The sequence below is a fragment of the Marmota flaviventris genome, chromosome 11 (genome assembly GCF_047511675.1).
Source record: "Marmota flaviventris isolate mMarFla1 chromosome 11, mMarFla1.hap1, whole genome shotgun sequence".
NCBI classification, from domain to species: domain Eukaryota; kingdom Metazoa; phylum Chordata; class Mammalia; order Rodentia; family Sciuridae; genus Marmota; species Marmota flaviventris.
Genome location: NC_092508.1, coordinates 76,638,861 through 76,663,277, shown reverse-complemented (window position 1 = coordinate 76,663,277; position 24,417 = coordinate 76,638,861). Strand labels below are relative to the sequence as shown.

The window sequence follows — 24,417 nt, the reverse complement described above, 5'->3', positions numbered from 1 at the left end:
CCCAATGCTATGAAGTAAAATGCCCAGACCTATCTATAAAGACCAGCTCTGAGTCACTGTAGAATTTAGTATCCCAGGATTATTTCTATTTTAGTAGTATTGGTAAATAGTAGTAGTAACATTTATCATTTTTTAGTATTTTTGTATTTTTTAGTATTATTTAGTATTCAGTATTATTGTGTAAATTCAGAAATGCGCTATTTGACAACCTGTTGTTATATAGAATATCATTGTAGGAATTAAGGTAAAGGCAATACAATTTGAATAAATCATTAATTTATCAATGATCCAGCAGAGTAGTGATGGATCTAGTATCATGTGTTAGAATTGTAGCCAGCTCTCTTGGTAACAACTTTTATCTACTTGGGCTTTTAATTTTGATGACATGAATGTTGAAATATTTGGGAACATGAAATAAGTCATGTTTTATGTTATATCTCCTTTCTGCAAAACAAAAACCCTATATAATAATGAAATTCCTTTCTTTTTTTTTCCTAATACAGTGGGATGCATCCTGCTTTCAACCTGGAGTTCACCTCTGTGGCGTGGATCTATCCAAGGAGCATTTGCCTTCAATCTCTGTGTTAACTAGAAATCAAGTAAAGACATGAGGAGATTCGTTTACTGCAAAGTGGTTCTGGCCACTTCACTGATGTGGGTCCTTGTGGATGTCTTCTTACTGCTGTACTTCAGTGAATGTAACAAGTGTGATGACAAGAAGGAGAGGTCCCTGCTGCCTGCACTGAGGGGTGAGTACCTGTGAAGCAAACTGGCAGTGACAACAATATATAAAACCTCAAAATAAGAATAGTATTGCCTTATTACAAGAGCAGAAGTGTTAATGTACACTTAAGCACATGGAAGCGACTTCCCTCTTCTAGGTCTTAGGGGTTTATTGGAAAGAATGAAGAGTCAGTTAACCTCCCAGATACCTTTAATCTTAAATTCCAGTCTTCTGTGACTGCATGAAAAGAACTTTCAGTGAACTTTCAGATTTTGGCACAAAATTTAAAATCTAGGCTCACAGGAGCCAAAAACCTTTAAAACCCAAATGAGATAGATGGGGACAGTAGCAAACTGGAATGGCATTTGTCATCCCTAATGATTTCCAAATCAGATTCATTTTTTTTTTTTTTTTTTTACAATAAAACACTTGCAAGTCACCAGATTCACCTGTGGGCCAGCAGATCTTTGGCTCTCTGTTAGGAAACAAAGATAATTTCAAGTCTATTGTAAAGTTACCTTATCTCAGTATTTACAATGACTAGATTCCAATTAATTCTAAAGAGATTTTTTGTATAAATGGTGATTTTTCAGATAAAGGCATAGGGATTCATTTTCTGCAAAATGATTACACATAACTTTCTCAGTACTTTCTTTTTTTGTTGACTTCAAGGTCTATCAGTAGTTTTATTTCTGAAATATTCCTCATAAATGGGTACTTCTAAAGTACATAGGGTGGTTGAAATTAGTTTATTCTCTTAAACAAACATTAATTAATTCTCTAATTAGCAAAAGTTTTCTTCATAACTATGACAAAAGGTAAATTTTATTTGAATCTAGTTGAAATTTTCATAACATTCAAAAAATGAATCTAAGTTACCAAGGTGAGATTTGCCTTTATTTACTAATTATAGTATGTCTAATGTTATAGATAATTTTAAAGTTATTTATTAGTCAAGATACTCAAATAGAATTTCATTTATTCAATTATGCAAGTTTTAGGGAAACACAGAAAAACAATTCCAAAAATTAATTTTGTCCAGAGAACATTTTGAAAATTCTGGGTTTGCTTTAGATAAAAAAACAAAAAAAATGCTCTCACTCAGTTGTAGAAATTCTGCATATTCTCTCCTTTCAAAATGTTTCTGACACTCTCACTTTAGTTTTTGTTTAGTTTTTGACTAGTAAAAAGAATTCAGAGAAAAGTTCTTTGGAAGTGACTGAGTCTAGATTGATTTAGGTAGATTATATGCATTTTCATAGCTTTATTCTATAATTATTCAGGAAGAAGAACTTTATGAGTCCATTGGGTTTTGATAAATGAACATGGGATTGATTTACTGATCTATAGTTAAAGCCCTGAAGTAAATAAGCCTTTTTTTTTTTTTTTTTTTTTTTTTGAGTCTGTTGAGCTATTTCTTGGCTGAGTGGAAGTCTGTCTTGATGGATCATAACCATTTAGAATGATCACTTTGTTGAATGGAGGCATCTAGTTCAGTCACACACAAAAAGTTATGACCTGATTCAGCAAAAAAAAAAAAAAAAAAAAAGCAAAACCATCAGCCTTTTCCTCAAGTACCCACAAAAGTACAGTTTTGGTGATTCAAGTCCTTAATGATTACTCCTAAACCTTAAACTGTGAAATTTAATGATGCAAGGCAAAAATAATTTTTCCTTGTATTTAATTTAAAGTTAAACCATGTTGTCTTCATCTGTAAGACTTTTTGTCTGATCAACACACTGTAGGCTGGGTGACTCCCTTAGAACAGAAACTTACAAAACTTACAACTCAGTTTTGGATGATGGGAAGTTCAAGATCAAGGCACTGGTTGATTGGTGTCTTTGAAGAGCTTGTTTTTCATGTAAAACTGACTTCTCACTAACTTCACCTGGCAGATGGTTGAGGGATCTGTTTGAGACATTTTTATAAGGGTGTTAATCCCAATCATGAGGGCTTCTCCCTGAGGACTTAATCACCTCCCCGAGGTCACACCTCCTAATACTATTGCCAAACCTTTTAGAGTTCTAACAGGTGAATTTGGGGCCGAAACATTCAGTCCACTGTACTTTAATTTGGCACATTAATATCATTTGTCCTGTAAAATAGGAAATAGACATGAGGTTTTAATTTTATTAGTATTTCAGATTATTTAGGAATTTTTACTATATATTTAGAGTTATTTATATGCAGTGATTTTGTAGAAAGTGTGTCTGACTTATATTTTTCTTCTAAATCTACTGAACAATGACTTTTGGCTTACAGAATTTGATCTTTCTGGGTTGGATTTGGTGGTTTCTAAGATGACATATTTTTAGACTTTACATAATTTTTAAGTACCCAATATTAACATCCACTATGGATTAATTTTTGAGATATTTTCATTTATTAATTCATTAATTATTTATTCAGTGTTTACTGTGTACTAAATCCTAGGAATAGATAACTAAGGCCTTTGCAGTTTGGAATGTAATAAAACTGGGATTCTTCTAGTCATGGAGCTTATAGAGAATCACAAAGTAATCATTCCTCTCTCCACATGCACACACACATACAGTCATGTGTTACTTAAGCATGGGAAGGGGAGACAGTGGGAAACATTGTGGAGTGTGTTTATATAGCTAAGAACACTGTAGCCTCACTAGGTAATGAAATATTATGGGAGCACTATTCTATATGCAGTTTCCATTGTTGACACATATTCAGTTAAATATACAAATTCAGCTAAAATGGTAAAGTAAAGTACACATAATTACAACACATAATGTTAGGATGAAGAAGGTTGCTCTAAGCTGAGGAAACAATCTAGGTGAATAGATAAAATTTCACAGAGGCTATGGCATTAAGGTTAAGGTCTACAATACAAGACTTGGAAATAACTACTTAAAGAAGAAAATGCAAAATTTTATATAGATTAATAAAGATTTCAGTGTATCTTCCACCAGAATAATTTAAAAAGAGAAATTGCAGAGTTAAAATTTGACTATTTAAATAACAGCTCTTAAATTTTAGAGTAATCAAAACAGTGTTGACACAAAGCAGAAGTATAAATTGTCTAAATCTATTTAGACCTTAGACACAGACTCACACATTTGGAACATTCATTATATGACGGTACTGAAGATCAATGCGAAAAAGAGTATATATTCAATAAATGGAACTGAGAATGAAATGGTAATCTGTGTGGAAAAAGATGCCTTACTCTTCTTCCCAGTTGATATAAACTTTGGATGTACTACAAATATGAATGCCAAAACCAAAATTTTAACTTGAGTAGAAAAAAAATTAGGCATCTACATGATCTTGAAATAAGGAAAATTCTAAGACAAAACACAGGAAACATTGACATCAAAAAATAAAAGAGAAGTCACACATTGTTGAAGATATTCAAAGAACATACAGCTAACAAACTCTTACCAAGTATATATAAATAATGATAATATGTGTGTGTATATATATATCTTATTATTAATAAGAAAAGCCCAAATAAACTGACTATGGTCCATGCATGTAGTCCCAGTGACTCAAGAGACTGAGGCAGGACGATTGCAAATTCAAGGCCAACCTCCGCAACTTAGGGAGACCCTGTTTCAAAATAATATATAAAAAAGGGCTGAGGGTGTGTAACTTAGGGGTATAGTGCTGCCCTGGGTTCAATCCCCAGTATATCCTGCCCTCCCACACACACAAAAGAAAGAAAGAAAAAGCAGAAACCTCCAAATAACCCTAAATATAAGCAATAGATAGACACTTTAGAAAAGCAAACACATATGGTAATTAAACTTATGAGGAGATAATTAATATACATTATAATCAGGGAAAAACAGATCAAGGCTACAATGACATGCATTTATATCCATTCACCTAACAATAATTAAAAAGGTTAATAATGCCAATCATTAGAGTTGATGCATGTCTACACTTTTGTGGTGAATCCAGATAACAATTTAGTATTATCTCTGAAATCTAAACATTCATACAGGACTCAGAAGTCATAGTCATATATCCAAGAAAATTTCTTTCACAAGTATGTTCATATCACCACTACTCACTGGAATAAAACTTGTAAATAACATACAGGCCAATCAATGGAAAAACTGAAGGATAGACATTTGGTATATAGATAGAGGGAATTATTATATAGTAATCAAAATGAATGCTCTTTCATCAATATGGATAAATCTTGACAATAAAGTAGTAAATTAATGATAAGTTATACCCCAATAGAGTAAGTATATATAGACTACTTGAAAGCAAAAAAAAAAAAACCCTAAAATTTAAGAACATACATTAAAAGAGTATATAGAGATGTAAGACTTCATAAAAAACAAGTGAGGCTAACTATGAATATAGGATTTAGATTGTTGCCTGTCATGCACGTGGGGAAATAAGGGAATATGATCAGAGTGAACATTTTGACCTGATATGAACCATTTGGAATATGGGTTTGATGTATTTTTTAAAAAATTTCTATTAGTTGTTAATGGACCTGTGTTTATTTATTTGTTTATATGTGATGCTGAAGATAGAACCCAGTCAGTGCCTCACACATGCTAGGCAAGTGCTATACCACTGAGCCACAACCCCAGTCCTTGATGTATTATTTTTAATAACTAAATGAATAAAGAGAGCCACAGAATGCATTTAAAAAATGATAAGACACCAATGGGTTCCAAAAATAGGGCAGACATATTCAGATTTGTGTTGTGGAAGAATCACTGTGGATACAACATGGACAATCCATTGGAGAAGAGCTACTGTCTTCAGGGCACTGGATAGGAAGCTGTCCAGGAGTCTTGTGTTGGAAGTGATACCAATTATAGCAGACCAGCAGGAATGAGATGTGAGAGAAACAGGCAAAAATTGAAATCTGGGTGCTTGACAGGATCTGGAAGATATTGAAGGTATAGGTTCCATGCACAAGTCTTGGCTTTCTTGGATCCAGTTTCCAGAGGGAGGGCTCATTGTAAGAGATGATTTGAGCAGGATGGATACTGAGTTTATTTCAGACATGTTGCATTTGAGACACCTGTTAAGTAAAGAAATGCAATTGTTCCATCAGAAGTTGGCTATAATATTCAACTCTATCAAACTTAAAAAAACTGATTTTATCATCATTTTTCTAAAGTGGTTTATATTTTTATCTTTTTTTAAAAAATGGAGTATGTGGAATATAATTGAATCTTTGCTACAGAGTCAGCATTGTCATTTTACACATCAATAATTGAGTAATGCTGTAAAAAGAGATGATTTCAGGAGTTTATGAGAGTGTGTAGAGCTGTTCAAACATTAGATACAGACACATGTATATCTATGTATTTTTCTGTTTTATAAGGGACTGCTTTTTGATAACATAAACACTTATTAGGGGGCACATTAACTCTTTCACGACATCCTGGTGCCACCTAAAAAAAAATGCACTAACAGATACTTCCCACTCCTGTTTATGTGGAAGATTAAGTTGTGCTCATTACCAAGTTGGAAGAGTTAGAGTAGATATTAGAGAGAATTTTTAAAAAGCCAAAGGTTGCTGTAGTATACTTATGAAATTAGGGAGATTTAAAATCATATGGCAGGTTTGCATAAGCACTGTGCCACAGTGGACCTTAGTCCCAGTTTCCCCACTAATGGCCTATGTCCTCAATAGGTGAATTGGTGTCTCTGGGCCTCAGTTATCCCTGTAACATGGAACAAATATGAATCAGTAGTTTAAAAGTCTTTCTAGTTCCTAATTGAATGATGTTTCTAGATTTTATAAATTCCGGCACATGTAGGATTGCAAACTATTTTAGTCTTTACTTTTTGGTTGGTCCATAGATAATGTGTAGTTTGAGATAGGAAATGGGGGCATAGAAGTGATTTAGTGGGAAGGGAATCTGCCTGAAAACCCCAGAGAGTCTTTATAGCATCACAAATGACAGAAGTGATACAGAAATTGAAATTGTGGAGGCTAAGGGGACATGCTATAATTTTAACAGCCAACAGAATAGCTTTTTTTTTTTTTTTTTTGGATACTAGTTATTGAACTCAGTGCATTTGACCATGGAGTACCATCCCTACCCCTATTTTGTATTTTATTTAGAGAGAGTGTCTCACTGAATTGCTTAGTGCCTTGCTTTTGCTGAGGCTGGCTTTGAACTTGTGATCCTCCTGCCTGAGCTTCCCAAGCCACTGGGATTACAGGCATGTGCCATCATGCCCAGCCAAAACAGTGTTTGATTATCATACTCTTTTAGGTTCAATAAAGGATTCTGTCATCAATAAATGCTAGTTTGCATTGGAGTTTAAGTTTTATGCTTTCATTAGATACCACTGTGGAGATACATATTCTGAAAACTAGATTTGAGTACTTTTCTTCACTCCCACAGATACCTAGACCCTATCAAGGTGTCCTGTGGGATAGTTAAACTTTGGTCAGGAAAGTCTTTAGCAGGGATCATTCTGCTTTCAGATGTGTACAAAACAGTCATCATCTTATTTTTAAGTTCTCAAAATTATCCTAGTTCATATGTGTCCCTTGTACCTCCCCACTACGGGATCTGCGTTGGGGGATATAAAAAATAGTGGAGTTGCTGACTCATGATCTCAGTTCAGTACCTCCATGTGTCCTTGTTCCTGCAAGGCATAGTAACTGGTTTCTTTTTTATAAATTGAGGGAAACAGGCAGCCTCCCTCTCTTGGATCCCTCTTCTGCTGCTTTCTAAGTGATCTTCTCATAGTCCTGGACTCTTTTATTAGACAGCTAGCATTCATTGATTTTATATGACTAATCTTCCTCCTTGAAAGGGAGTATTCTTGTGTGTGAGGAAAAACCAATGACTAGAGAATTAAGGTATTAAACTAAGATTGTATTTAGTCTGGTTTATAAAGTACATGGCTTAATCTTTGTGGATAGGTAGAAGAGTGTGATTGATTAAAATGGATTATCGATACTAGAGGTGACTCATATATTATGATGAGCACTAATTTAGGGTGATAGGCAATGGTATTTATAGTCTTACAAAAAAAAGTAGGGCATATAGACACAGTCAACCTAGATAAAGGGCATATATTTCCCAGAAATTTTAAAAAGCTCAAATTATCTCTGTTTGCTGATGACATGATCCTATACTTAGAAGACCCAAAAAACTGCAGCAGAAGATTTCTAGAGCTAATAAATGAACTCAGCAAATTAGCAGGATACAAAATCAACACCCATAAATTAATTGTGTTCCTATCCTCCAATGTTGAATCTGCTGAAAAATAAATTAGGAAAATAATCTCATTCATTATAGCCTCAAAACAAAACAAAAAACAACTTGTGAATCAGTCTAACAAAAGACCTGAAAGAACTCTACAATGAAAATTATAAAATACTGAAGAAAGAAATTGAGGAAGATCTTAGAAGATAAAAAAATCTTCCATGTTTTTTGATAGGCAGAATTAATATTAAAATGGCTATACTACTATACAGATTCAATGCAATTCCCATCAAAAGTCCAATGACATTTTAGAAAAATAAGTCATGAAATTAATTTGGAAAAAAAATCCAGAATATCCAAATCAATTCTTAGTGAGAAAAGTGAAACAGGAGGCATCACAATACAGACCTCAAATTATGCTACAGAGTTATGGTAACAAAAACAGCATGGTACAGACACCAAAACAGACATAAAGACTGATAGAATAGCGTAGGAGACCCAGAGACAAACCCACATAAATAATGTTATACTAAACAAAGGTACCAAAAACATACATTGGAGAAATGATAGTCTCTTCCACAAATTGTGCTAGGAAAAGTAAAAATCCATATGAAGTAGAATGAAATGTAACCTCTCTCTCTCACCCTGCACAAAACTCAACTCAAAGTGGAACAAAGAGCTAGAAATTTTAAAAGAAACCCTGTATACACCAGAAGAATACGTAGGTGCAGTTCTCCATTATGTTAACTTAGGAACCAACTTCCTTAATAAGACTCCCGAAGCACAAGAAATAAAATAAAATAAAAAAAATCAATAAGAGGGATGGTATCAGATTTAAAAGCTCTGTACTACAAAAACAATCAAGAGTGTGTAGAGAGAGTCAACACAATTGGAGAAAATGTTTTTCCACCTACACCTTAGACACAGCATTAATCTCCAAGATATATAAAGAACTAAAAACATAACATCAAAAAACAAACAAACAAATCCTCCAAAAATACAATCAACCAATGGGCAAATGAACTAAACAGATGCTTTTCAATAGAAGAAATTCTAAAAAAAAAAAATAAAAAATAAAAATAAATCATCGTATGGTTAAAAAAAAAAAGAAAAGAAATACAATGATCAACAAATGTGAAAAAATATTCAACATCTTTAGCAATTAGATAAATGCAAATTAAAACTACACTGAGATTTCACCTCACTCCAGTCAGAATGGCAATTACCAACAATATGAGTAACAATAAATGTTGACCAGGATTTGGGGAAAGGGTACAATCATACATTGTTGGTAGAATTGCAAATTGGTGCAACCATTCCATACTAAAAAACAGTTTGGAGATTCCTCAAAAAAACTAGGAATAAAATCACCATATGACCCAGTTATTATGACCCAGTTAACCCATTCTCAGTATATAACCAAAGGATCTAAAATCAGCATACTACAGTGACACAGCCCCGTCAATATTTATAATAGCACAATTCACAATAGCCAAGCCATGGAGCCAACCTATATGCCCTTCAACAGATTAATGGATAAAGAAAGTGTGGTATATATACACAATGGAATATTACTCATCCATTAAGAAAAATGAAATTATGGCATTTGTCAGTAAATGGATGGAAATGGAGAATATCATGCTAAGTGAAAGCAGCCTATCCCTAAAATTCAAAAGTTGAACATTTTCTCTGATATGGGGAACTAATTCAAAATAAGGTGGGAGGAGGATTAATAAAAAAGAATAGAAGAGAGATCAGTGGAGTAGACAAAGGGCGATGAAGAGAAGGGAAGAGGAATGGGGTAGGGAAAGTCAGTAGAATGAATATGACCTACTGTCCTATGTACAGGTATGAATATACCACAATGAATCTCACCATCATGTATATACACAAGGCACTCATTTAAAAAAAGCTATAAGTAAATAACAGAAAGTTCAGTAGAATAGAGGGAAGGAAATGGACTGTAAGGGACAGAAAGGGGGAGCACTGGGGACTGAATTAGAACAAGTTGCATTCTATATATTTATAGTTATGTCAAAATGAATTCTATTGTCAAGTGTAACTAAAAAGAACCAATTAAAAAAAGAAAAGGAAAGACTAATAGACTTGGTGAAAATTTTTTTAAGATTTTTTTTTTTTTTTTAATGTGGTGCTGAGGATCAAACCCAGGGCCTCGCAAGTGCTAGGTGAGAGCTCTACTGCTGAGCCACAATCTCAGCCCAGACTTGGTGAAATTTTGACCTCTGATATTTGCTTTGGTTTTTCAGACTCATATCCACAATTTTTTCTCATCCTCCTGCCAGTCCATACAACCACATTAATATCATGAATAAAAATAAGTATAAGAAAGAGTATTAGGTATACTGTGCTACACACTGCCTATGCATTATTTTGATTGATTAATTAATTAATTATAATTATTAATTTATTAATTTGATTAATTAATTAATTTTGAAAGCAGCATTGAGGGTATGTACTATTAGTAAACTGATTTATAAATGAGAAACAGACAGAAAATTTAATTGATTTTTTTTTTTTTTAGGTCACAAAAGTAGTTAAGAAGAAGAAAGAGTTCACAGCCTGATTTGTCGAGATTCTTAGTACAGACTTTGGAATCACAAGACTATGCTGTGTCCCTGACTTAGATATACCTGGGTTCCTTCTAAAGAGCCAAGTAATCACAACATTTATATGCTATTTATAAAATATTCATAAAACGGATGTTTCTGGAGGACATTGAAAGAGATGGCCACTGACTTTAGGTTAAAAAGGGCCTTGTTCAATGTATTTTAAGCAAAAGTATCTTTTCTTGGCTCACCTTGATTTATTTCAGACTTAAACAGTTTTGCATATATTGAGCCACTGCAGAATACTGATGAATTTAGGTTACAGTTTTCCTCAGTGGTAACCTTTGGGCCAAGCCTCTGAAATCTTAGAAAGGATAGTTAAAGATTATAAACAATAGTGAGATACTGTTATTTTTAAAGATTAATAGGAATAATTAATGTCAATATTTTGTCCACTCATTCAGTAAAATACTGGCTATGTACTCTATAATGTATAGAGTTTCATCAAGTAGAATATCAGTATTCAAGAATCACACAGTTTAATGGAGACTTGATGGTCACATACTTACAACACCAACCATGATGTCTGCTATGAGAGATACTAAATGAACTACTGTGAGAGCTAAAAGGTCTTCAAATATAGAAGTTAAGCGGACACATGAAAATTGGAACAAGAGGATAATAGGGAAAAATAAAGTATCAGTGTAACACTGTTGTCTTTCTGAAGATGAGGATATAAGTATTAGAAAAATCAGTTGATTGGAGCAGAGTCAGACATAAAAGGAATTTTTAGACGTTAGGTCAATAGTTAGGAAAAAGAAATTTCAAAGGACTCCAAGTGCTGGGGCAAGCAATTTTAACTTGTCTTAACAAGTTATTGAAGGTTTCTGGAAAATGAAGTTTTATTGGTCATCAGCTGAAATTTAGGAGAATATATTTTAAGGCATTTTTATCTTTATTTAAATAAAGACAACTACCAGTTTTATTCATTAATTAAAACTATTCATATTAGCAACTCAATGGGATATATAGTCATTTAAATTGTTCACTTTGAAAATTAATGAGTAGGAACAAGAAAGATTTTCTTTTTTGTAAAATTGAATTTAAATGGCATTTTAAAAAGTAAGTACTCAAGTCCAAATTTATCGAAGTACATATATTACATATGAATTTATATATATGACTTATATATAAGTAAACATTAAAAATTAATTGCTCATAATTTTTGTTTGATATTAAATAAGTTGACAAACTTGTAAACATTGTTTGGTATCAGAACTGGGGGTAGAAAGATAAAAGAAGATGTATTCTTGTTTTCATGTGTAAGAGGGGAGAAAAGAATTCAGAATTATATGAAAGAAATGTCAGCATATCAATGCTTATACTAGCTGGAGGAGAGAGAATATATGAAATAAAAATAAAATCAATAAGATACTGTCTTTTGAAGGCAAGATATTTTTTCAATTCTGTGAAGACTGGAATTGACTAAATAAGTTAATGGGATGAAACTAACTTCCAGATAGCCCACCAATAAAGTGGGAATGGACAAATTCTACCTCCATCCACTGGAAATCATTGTCCTAAAAGGGCTAAACTGTAGCAAAGACAACTGGTGTTTCATCAGTTTGCATCTTCATCATGAAAGTCAGTGCTGGGCTCATAATGGGTGTTCAGTTAATTTTTAATTGAATGAAAAATGAAGGAATGAATGTCTAATCAGCTTGGCACTTTCTGTTTCCATGATAGTTGAGTTTATGTTTCTGATTAAAAAACTTGAAATAACTCAATTATTATGACTAAAGAAGGCTTTAAAAATTTAGTTTATAGATATGGCCCAATCTTTGAATATTCTAAAATATTTATTGGCCTACATAATTTGGTTTACATCCCAAACTGGCAAATTGATAGCCAAGGACTATCCTTTTCCCTTTTTGCTTATACTATCTGTGTGATACAGAGTCTTAGGAAAGATCAGAGCATATTAACATTGTAATGATGCTGCTGAGGAAACAATTCAGGTAGAATATTATGTGGTATACACAGAATGAATCCATACATAGAGGACCACATGGATACTTAAGAAATATATATTTAACTTTGAAAAAGTTATAGGTTGATGATATATTCAAGTCTTCTATAAAAAGTGATAGAAAAAATGGAGAGGATGGAAAATGAATGTAAAAAAAATAATATTGGAAAGCTATAAAGTGAAAAACCCACCCAAAAAGAAAAATTACCAAAGTAACATGATTGTAGCATAGGTCTCTCAGGTAGTAGATAAGTAAAACTCCATATAAACACAAATTAGCAAATAATTAAGGAATGCTATTTTTCAAATCAACTTTAGGTTTTTCTTAAAATGCTGCATTTTGGCCAGATGTGGGGTGCACACACTTGTGACTCAGGAGACTGAGACAGGATTACAAGTTTGAGACCAACCTAGGCAATACTCTGTCTTAACATTTTATTTATTTTTTTTAATTTATTTTTTTTATTGGTTGTTCAAAACATTATAAAGCTCTTGACATATCATATTCCATACATTAGATTCAAGTTGGTTATGAACTCCTAATTTTACCCCAAATACAGATTGCAGAATCACATCGGTTACACATCCACATTTTTACATAATGCCCTATTAGTAACTGTTGTATTCTGCTACCTTTCCTATCCTCTACTATCCCCCCTCCCTCCCCTCCCATCTTCTCTCTCTACCCCATCCACTGTAATTCATTTCCATACCACCCTGAACGCGCCCGATCTCCTCTTAACATTTTAAAAAAGGGCTGAAGATGTAGCACAGTGGTAGAGTGTTCCTAGGCTCAGTCTCTGGTTCTTTGGTGGTGAGGAAGAGGGGTGAGCTCCATGTTAAGAGTATATTTTTTGAGTTTTGACAAATGGGTTCCAGGTTCAACCTCACAATCATGCTTTCCCCCAAATATTATTACCTTCTGTTATGCAATCAGTTATGCAACTCTAGCCAGGTAATTACTGATCTGTTGTGTGTGTGTGTGTGTGTGTGTGTGTGTGTGTGTGAGAGAGAGAGAGAGAGAGAGAGAGAGAGAGAGAGAGAGAGAGACTATTGTTTAGTTTTGCCTATTCTAAAAAATCTGATGAAGAGAATTGTACACTATCAACTCTTATGTGTTGGGTTATTGTTTTCAGCATAAATATTTTGAGATTAATCATGGTATTGAGTGTATCATGTTCTATTGCTCAGAAGTATTCAGTTATATTGTGACTTAATGTATTTTGTGTTGTTATAATAGTATGTCTGAGAATGGCTAATTTATAAAGTACAGAAATTATTTCTCACACATTGGAGGCTGAGAAGTCTAGGATCAAGGCACTGTCAGATTAGGAGTCTGGTTACAAGATGGCAACTTGTTGCTTTGTCCTCCAGGGCAGAGAGCTATTGTAGCTTCAAGTGGCAGAACAGTAGAAGAGAGAACCCAATCACGTAAGTCCTTTTGATAGTAGCATGACTCCATCTATGGGGGTTTTGCTCTCATGACCTAAAAACCTGTCCCTCTTAAAAGTTTTCATGTCCCAACACCTGCACATCAGGAATCATTTCAAACACATGAATTTGACAGATACATTTAGACCATAGCATAATGATGGACTAAAATTTGTTTATCCTTTCACTTACCGGAGGACACTTAGGATGTTTCCATAATTTTGCTTCTTAAATGAAGCTACATTCATACACAATCCTATGTGTGGACATATGTTTTCATAACTCTTGGGAAAATACCAAGGAGTAGAGTGCTGAGTCATATGCTAAGTGTATGTTTAATATTGTGAAATACTGCCAGTCTGCTTTCCCAACTTTGAGTATTTTCTATTCCCATTTTAGCAAATATAGTAACTTCATGTTAGTATCTCATTGTGACTTTAATTTGCACTTCTTGATAACTATTGAATAATGAGCATTATTTTATTGGCCAATCTTCTCTTATGAACAGTCTTCTTCAATATTTCTTGCCTATTTTTACATAGGGTTGCTGCTTACCTTTTTTTTTTTTTTTAATGTGTCTTTGAAAGAGCAGAGTTTTAATTTTGATGTAAACTAATGTATAATTTTTTCTTTTATTCTTATTTTTGTGTTAGGCAATATTTGGGTATTCGTAGGTATGAAATTTTTCTACTGTGTGTGTGTGTGTGTGTGTGTGTATATATATATATATATATATATATATAAAATTTTTTTTCCTAAAAGATGAATGGGATTTTTGTTGTTGTTGTTGCTTTTTTAACATTTTAATATTTGAGTTAATTTTTGTATAGAGTATGAGGAGAGAATACTACCCCCCATACACAAAAAAATTCCAGTTGTTTCAGAAACATTCCTTCCTTGAAGATAAGAAAGAAAAGAATTTTAGAAATCATGACATTTTTATAGTTCTCAAGTATTAATCTATTAACCTTTCTATTGCTAGAATCTGCTAAATAACTAAAAAAAAAAAAAATCCAAATTTTAGTAAATCTTTAGGTTGCCTTTTGTTTTTGGTGCTGAGAATGTCAAATCCAGGACCTTGTATGTGCTAGGCAAGAGCTCTTTCTCTGATATATACTCCTATCCCTTCTTTAGGCACTTACATTTGAAGAACAATAAAGAATATAATCGAATTTATTCAATTTCTTTACAAACTAGCACTTTTTTCCCCCCAAATAATAAAATGACTATTCATTGTAGAAAAAAGCTGAAAAGAAAAAAGAAAATAACTTGGAACTGAACCCAGGAACTCTGTTCATTATGAAATAACATTTCAATTTTAATTTTTTAAATCAATATTTCAGGATCATTTTGTTCTATATGATATATTCTTTCAAGACCTATTTTTACTGGCTACAGAGTATTTTATCTCATATCTTTCTACACTGTAATTTTCATTACTGTTTATCACTAAATTTTTTTAGATTGCTTCACATTTTTTATGAATAGTTTATGAAGTTTTATTGCTGCTTATATTCTTAGGCTACAGTGTTGGTTACATGATTAATTTTTAAAGGTATAATTATTTTTATATAGATATTTCCATTTATTTTCTGGGGTTCTCTTGATTTTTAGTTATCATCAATATGTGAGAATACTTATTACAATATTTATGACTTAGTTTCAAACACATTTGCTAATTAGATTACTTTTAATCAGATTTTTTGAGCTTTTCAGTTTTAGTTTTATTCACATGGAATGACTTTATATATATATATATATATATATATATATATATATATATTTGATATATAGTTATGCATTTAATTGTAATGTAGCAGTAGGGATACATTTTAATTTTTAGATAATTATCACTTGTGATGTGTATTGAACCATTTGTTCTCTCATTATTTATTTTGTGGTTACCATTAACATATGGAAAATATTTATATATTTCAGGGTCTTATGTTGGCTATTCATTTGGTTCTGTTGATTTATCTTTTATGTCATATTCTAGACCTAAATTACTTAGATCATTTAGCTTCATATTATCAGATGATATGCTTGACAAGTTGTAGCCTTTCTACACAGAAGAGTGAGCGTCTTCATTGACTCTTTTCAGTGTTTCCACTATACCAATAAGTCACTGTCCTTGTCTATAAAATGAGAGATTTTGTGCAGGCTTACCCTTCCTTTGTAATAAAAATTCCAAATCCATGGATTTTTTTCTTTTGAAAAACAAACAGAATGATTTGTGTTGTCACTGAAGTTTACCATATATTTAAATAGACTGGGTTTGTGAAAATATGCGAGAATATTTGTCTAAAAATATACCTGGCATCACTATAATCACTATCCTTCATCCTTTTGTTTCATATTTTTTGAAAGAATATACACACATGTTTTCTTATAGGTTTGTAGGTCTGTCATATTGATTCTATTGGTACAGTGTGCAAGGGTATTGCAGATAAGATAATACAGAGAAAAGACCGTTACTGTGTTTGGATCTGGATTTTTTTTATGGACTTAATGAGAAGTCTGTTCCAGATGTAATCTCTATTCCATCTCCAAATTTGTGTATTAAATAAACTAGAAAAAATGTATTAAGAATCATAAACTATTCTACAAAACATTATTAATATGAATTATTCCTAATTTACCTTAAATTAATAGTTCTGAAATAAAATCTTTTTCATTTAATTAAAACACTTGTAAAATGTTGTTTTTATTAGAAATTCCTCAAATATAATGCCAGATTCTGTCTTTGGGATGTTTATTCTCCTTCTGGGTTAGAATAACTGAGGTTTAATTATTTAAATATCTATTTTTTTTCAATGTAGACAAACATAAAAATGATTTTAAACACCTTTAAGAAAACTATACACACTTAGATTAGTATAAAAAAGTTTCAATTATTTCTTTCTTTTCTTTTTTTTTTTATTTTTAGTTGTAGATGGACACAATACCTTTATTTATTTATTTTTCCTTATTTTTTTTATGTGGTACTGAGGATCAAATCCAGTGCCTCACAAGTGCTAGGCAAGTGCTCTACCACTAAGCCACAACCCCAGCCCCATATTTCTTTATATTTCTGATAGTTCTTTTCCTTTACTTTGTTTTTTTATCCTGATGTATTTGACTGAATTTATATACTGGGCATTTTCCAGAATTATTAAACATTTCTTATCATGTAATTTTATGGGCTATACATTATTCCAACTAATACATCATAATTTGCTTAAATATATCCTTTTGGATATTACAAAGAAAGTAAAAAGTTGAAAATCTTTATTACTTAGTCAATAATGGCATAAATGCCATCATTTTTTGTCATATGGTATGGTTCGCTTGTGTTTGCTTAAAGTACCCTTTGAATTTATTTGGGCATGTCCAATCCTAATCCTGCTTATTATTTATTATATGGGATGTGAGCTGGGATTCAAAGGATAAATTTCTAATGGTAAGAAATTATTCTTTAGGAACCTGATGCTCCTGATGAATTACAAGGATTATGTGTATTATCAGCATTCTCCAGCATTACCTTCCAATTAGTAGGAGTCCACTAGGTGCCAAACACTGAATTCAGAGCACCATGTGCTATATCTGTGCTATATCACTTTGTCTTTAAACATTTCTGTGGAAAAATTAAGAGATAATTATCTTGAAAATATTTTCCACATACATTCCACATGTGTCTTCCAACTACACAGTCTTTCCACTATCACTTCATCAGAAATGGTTTGGGCTTCTATATTGCTAAATCAATGTCCAATTCTCAACTTTTATTTTACTAGCTAATCCTACAACTTCTTAAACAGCTTACCATTGTCACCTCTTTGCAATGCTGCTGTTATGGTAGAAGCAATCACATTCTTTTTGTGGTCTAACTCTTCCTTCCTAATCTCTTTGCAAATTCCCTCTCTTTATCTCACCTTCTGATGTTCAGGTAGCCCAGGAACTGGATTGGATTAATCAATTCTGTTTATTCAGACCCACTCTTAGTGGTCTTATCCAATCAAATCTCATTCCTTTACACACAGTAATATACCTTCACAATGTTCACATTTTGATATCCATCTCACAGCTCCCTCCAAATTTTTAGATATTATGACCAAGGCTTAATTGACTTTTTTTTGTGTGTGTGGATTTAAGAAACATCTCACACTTACTGTGTGTGTGTGTATAAAACTGAGCTCCTGATCTTCTACCAAAAGCTGCTCTGCTTGTAGTCATCTCTATCTCAATTTTTAAAAATAGTTCTATCACTCCAGCTGTATAAGCCAAATGTTTGTCATCCTCATCTTTTTCTCTCACATTCCATATTAGCAGATCCTGTTTATTCTTCCTTCAAAAAAATAATCAGAATTTAAACCTAAGTCAGATCATGCCATTTTTCTACTCAAACCACTTTGCTGGTTTCCATTGCTCAGAGTAAAAGCTAAAGTCCTTACAATGGCTTACCCAAATCTTCTACCAGGTCCCCTGTAGCTAGGTTTACTTCATGGGCATTTGTTCACGCTGATTCACTCCATTTTAATCACACTGGCTTTCTTGCTATTCTTGTAATATGCTGTGTGTCTTTCTACCTCAGGGCCTTTGTCTTGCTGTCTCTTCTGTTTGTCAGGTTCTTTCTCAAGTTTTTTTTTTTTTTTTTTAATGTCTTATTTTTTTTCTCTTTGCCTCTTTCAGATGTTATCTTAAATGTCACTGGTTTGTTATAGACTCCCTGACCATTCTATTAGAAAATACAAATTATTACTTTTCCTTCTGTTCCCTATCTTTTCTGCTTTCTTGTGCACACTACATATTTCACTACCTGACATGTTATTTATTTACATCTTTTTTTCCACCCTCCCTGCCTAACGAAAGTGGAAGTCTGGTTATGTTACGAATTATATCTCCCCGTGCCTAAATGTGCTTGGTATATCAGATGTGTGAATAAGCGAAAGGACATGCAATGATTGCTTGCGCAATGTGGTCACAGTGGAAGGATGTGTAGAGCAAGAATTGAATTTTTGTCCCCTAAATATTTCACCACTAAAATCATTTCAAGACTGTAACTAAAAGCCTAGACACAGAATAGATAGTATGCAGACATGATCAATGTACAAAGAAGGCATAACATTTTCAAACATAGGTTTTTCTAACACCTGAAAGCTTCAAAGATATTTTTCCTCCTAGAATAAAACTTTGTAGTATTAAGGTGATTGCATGCATTATTGTTCATTCTATTTTTTGTGTGTTTTATACAGATTGGCCAAATATAACCACTATTATAGATTGAATTTTGTCTCGCAAAAAATCAGAGTGTGACTTTATTTGGAAATTGGGCCTTTGCATATGTAATTACCTAGGGATTGAGGTGAGGTCATGGTGAACTATGTTAGAATTTAAATCCAGCAAATGGTAGGGAAAGAGTACTGGAGCACAGCCTTGCTGACACCTAATTTTGAACTTCAAACCTCCAGAAATGGGAGAATGCTTCTCTGTAGCTTTTCATTACCAAGTTTTTGAAAATTTGTTATGCCCAGTGTAGGAAATTAGTAGAACCATTGATAACCATTTTTCAAAGAATGAAGGCATGACTTGACTCAAATCATAAAGTAGTTCAATCAGGATACTGAGGAGATGTTAAGAAGACTTTATTCCTCATTCAAGGTGCTACTACAAACACACTTTTCCATTCTTCTAACCTTAATATTAAGATAAAAAATAGAATGTTTAATACTTCCTAAGGATATGACTTCATTTCTAAGAATATCACCTACATTAGAAAAAAATAAGTAAATAAATGTTTAGAATATTTAAAATTTAACCAATTTATATAAGCAGACTGCTATTACGTTTTGTAATTCGAAGTTCTTCTCACGACAAAAGGAACTATAAATGAATTGGAAACTATGTCAAAGTATGCACATATAGCTCTGTATTAGATACATGGGTGAAACTTTTTAATTAGGGGCAGTTAGGGTAATCTATGAAGTGACCTCATTACTGGTATTCATAATATTTTATAATTAGTATCCATTTGATAAAAAGTCAGTGAAAAGAGTGATTTAAAGTAATTATCATGTTTTAGACCTTCTAACAATCTCAGAAGTCATTTACCTTGACTTTTTTCCAAACTTTTAAAAAATTCTCAGTGACAACGAATACATTTTCAGATGAAATCTTATATAAATAGAATTTATCAATTGATAAAATAGGAAATTTTTCTATGTTAAGAGGGATTATCAGTCCACAGCCCATTTGCTTTTCCTTAAGGAAATGGGGATTCATCAATTATCAAACTTTTCTAGACAAGTTGTAGAGGCCAAGCCGAAACAGAACCTTGAGGATTCTGACCTAGTGCTAAACCGAGAAATTATAGTAACTGTTTATAGCCTTGCTATTGGCTTTATGGGTTTTACAATGTCTTTTCTTGAAATGCATCCCTATGGTTATATCCATTGTACCCAATATTATTAAGAGTAACTGATGTTTACTGAGAATTATTTCAAATCTATTAATACACAATTTTTGATGATACTTTCATGGAATATATTTTATTTCATTACTATTACTAGTTTCTCATTATTTATGCCAACTCATGTCTCTGTTCAATTCACCTAGTACATTAAATAAATGTCTCTCATTGTAATCTCATTATTTTCATGTATATGCATTTTTTCTTAATTAAAGACTCTCAGTTCAGAATTCATTCATAACTTAATATGAGGGTCTTTCATAGAGTAAGTATAGAATCAGCATTTTGTGAATGAATACATTTTGATTTAGCTTGGATACTGCTCCCTGCTTTTATTTTAAAATGGTTCTTTGAAGATCTTTAAGTTCTTTATGATATTCACATATGTACCTATTGGAATGAAATGAACCTGACCACATATAGAAGGTCTTTTTCTATGACTTGACATATAATGTCAGGTAGAGTCTGTTGATACTGCTATGCACATTGTGTGCCCTCAATAAATATTTGTTGAACGAACATTTGTAATAGGTCTGCATCTCAAAGCTAAAGAACAGCTTGATGTTACCAATGATTTATAGACTTTTACTTTGACTAGTTCCTGAAATTATCCTGACATTGTGCTTTTTTCTTTGAACTATCTTGCTGTCTTGATGTTCTTCTACTTCCAATGTTTTCTCCACACTGATGGCAGGATAAATCTTCCTGAAACACTTCTTTGAGGGTGTTGCTCGTCTGCTCAGTGTCCTTCAATAACTTTCAACTAATGGCAGCTCAAAGTCAGAACTTCTTACCCTGGCATTTTAAGCTGTCTACAATCTGGCCACCATGCAAATTTTACTCTTATATTTGAATACTTTTCTAAATACATCCAACTTAGGACTTCTGCATTTTCTAAAGGGACAGTATAGTATTATATAGTACTAATTAACATATGAGCATTTGTGTGAGATAGATCTGCATTTTACACCCAAGTCTGTTATTTCCTGAAGGTGTGACCTTGTAGAGTTCTTTCATTATTGTTCAGTTTCTTCACTTTGAAAATAGCAATAATGATCACATCAGCTTTCATTTGTTCCTTCAACAAATTATCTATTGAGTGCCTACTATGTCCTAGGCACTTCTCTATGTACAGGGATAGATCAGTAAACACAATGGATATTATAGAGCTTGCATACTAGTGGAGGGAACAGAGGGTAAACAGAATAAAAGACAACCTATAGCTATGTTAGTATGTTCTGGTATGATAAAAATTGTTACTGTATAGGGGTCTTAGGTTCATTGTCTCCATTCAGCAAAATATTGAAGAACAGGACAAAGAGATAGCAAGCAAGCAGCAGGTTTATTGCAAAAGTTTCAGTAACAAACTTCTCTGAAGAGAAGGGGCCCTGGAGCTGGGAGTTCAGTGGGGAAGTTTTAGCTTGTTCTTTTTATGGTCCTTGGAATTTCTTCCTTTTAAAAAAATCTCCTTCCTTCCATGCTCTCTTCACTATTGTTCATTAGTGTCCCCCATGTCCACTCATTTATTTTAGTTTTTCTATTGGATCCTCGGCTTAGGAGCACAAGTATAGAAGTGGTTATCTGTTTGGGTCCAGCACTTGTGTCCACAAGCATTTCTGTCAAACAGGTAGTTTTCCTTATTGAAAGACCTTCTCCATGCTCCTTTGGACTGGATATGTCCCTGACCTCCTTTACTCACCATCTTGTCCTCACTGCCTATACCCTTCTGTGTCTCCCTTAAAAGCAGTATGTGCTATAAAAAAAAATAATAATAATTTGAATAACAGGTAATTGGAATTGGAGAGGGATTGTGGTCATGCAAAAGATGTAAATCAGTCTTGGCATAAGTGAGTTATTCTTACTGCCTTGCTTTCCGGAAATCATGGTCACCAGAAGAATTCATATTTTAGAAATAAAGACTGATTCAAGCTTTCTGTTACTTGTTCTGTCAGAAAGTCCTAGGGAATTGGAGTCCTGTGTAAGGAAAAGAAATTGTTTCTGACAACTTGGTCTTCCTAGGCCTTTGTAATGTAAAATAGTGAACATGAAGGAGATGTGGTTTTTTAAAATTCTTAAGCGATGACTGAGAAACTTTTGGAAATCTTGATTAGTATATCATATCGATACCACCATTAGACAGAATATAAATTATTTTATACCAAATGTCTGATTTGTATATGACTGTTGTTTTCAATATTTTTGATTGTAAATGCCTAGAAAAAAGTAGAAAAGAGTAGAATTTGGACAAAGGGTTTTTTTCTGAATCTTAATTCAAGGTAATGCACATCTTCATGATATTGTTTTTACCCTGATTATAACCCTGCCATCGTATTCCTTGGTACTTGGCTAAAACTAAAATTCTTATTGTGATATTTTTTAAATTTTTATCTATCTATCTATTTATTTTTACCAATTTGTGTTTATCATTTCTCTAAAAATCTAATTTGGTTTCTTAACAGTGCATGGCACAGTAGAATTACCTGGTGGACTTGAATACACATGCTTCTCCTTGTGTTGGAACGCAAGTCCTCTGCCCCTGTCTCTGAAATAACTTAAGGAGTCCCTAGTGGGGCTCAGTATCTGTGCTTTGTAACAGTCCTCTCACTTGAATCTTTGTGCAAGTGGCCTGAGAACTATAGACTTAGCTGTTCTCTGCATACCCGTCCATCAATTCTTCTCTCCTATCACTGTCTTCATCACTAACATTTCTCTGGACTCAGGCCTTCTATTCATTTGCCAGATTGCAAGTTACAACCACTTAGGACTTCTGCATTTTCTAATTGCCATTTTTTTCCCCCTCAGATTCATGTATTTAACACTTCAGTAAATATTTATTGATTTCCCTACCATAAATGAAACTGGAAAAAAATTTTAAAATCTCTCTTCACCTGATTGCCTCTTGATCATTACAGAATTGAATGGAGAAGTTTCAGGAAACAAAGATCAAAGGAAGAAAAGGAGGAAAGCTTTAATTATGCAGGATGAATAAGTTATAGAGATCTAATAAAGAATTGTGGCTACAGTTCATAATACTGTATTGTATATTTGAAATTTGCAAAGAGAGTAGCCATTAAATGTTATCACCATACCAAAAAAAGAAAAAAAAAAGTAACTTTGAGGTGATAGAGATGTGATAGTTATGTTAGATATGTAAATTAGCTTGAAATGCTCATCCTTTTACAATGTATACATATAAAAACATCACATTGCACATCTTATATATATTTTTTGTCAATTATACCTCAGTAAAGCTGAGAGAAAAAAGAAAAATGAATATTCTGATACTTCTTCCCTGACCATCTCAGGTCAAATAGCCAATTCTCATCGATTTTCTACCTCTTTCTAATGTTGTTTTAATTTTCATACCATTTATCTTATGTGTTCTGAATATATCTTGTATATTTAGGTGGGCATTATATTTACACCTTTAGAACATATGTTCTATAAAGGTAAAATATTTGCGTGACTCATTAAATATTATATTTTCAGATTAATAGTGGCTGGAATGCAGTAGGCATGCTATCAATTAACCAGTCAATTATATACTGTAACTAAATGTGGGCTGTATTCTTAAACTCACTCTTACTTACCACAAAGCTTTTGAAATTTGAGGTTTAGCACTCCCTGCAATTATGAGCCATTTAAAATTTTGTATTCATTTAAAAAGGATCTCTGGAATTCATACATTTCAATCCTCATAAAACCTGTATGTCTCCTATTCCTAAACTAGTTTTCTTCTAAGCTAATCAAGTATCAATTTATCAGAAATAATGTACTGCTTTATTTAAGCTAGTAAACTAATTCTTCTCTAAAAAATGGGCTTTGTTGGAATCATGTGAATTGAGTGAGTAAAATAATTTTAATCAATAATAATTGTTTGAGGTCATTTTTGAAAACAGTAGGTTCATTAGCTTTTTCTGCAGAATCATGTTTTTCTGTCAATTCACTGTGTTTGATTGTTTAAAAAAATTACAGAAAATATGTTTAATTACTAATAGATAATTAATTCCTACAGAGATTTAGAAATTTTTATTTATTTATTT

At 32.6% G+C, this 24,417-nt stretch overlaps 1 protein-coding gene across 2 annotated transcripts in view; it reads left to right on the top strand.

Annotated features, from left to right (window-relative positions):
* The first annotated feature begins 607 nt into the window (after positions 1-607).
* Positions 608-24,417, top strand: part of Galnt13 (polypeptide N-acetylgalactosaminyltransferase 13) — a 472,574-nt gene continuing 448,764 nt past the window's right edge. For both annotated transcript variants that reach the window (XM_071619398.1, XM_071619397.1), the window contains exon 1: positions 608-749. In XM_071619398.1, coding sequence (XP_071475499.1) covers positions 608-749 — 142 coding nt within the window. The remainder of the gene's footprint in view (positions 750-24,417) is intronic.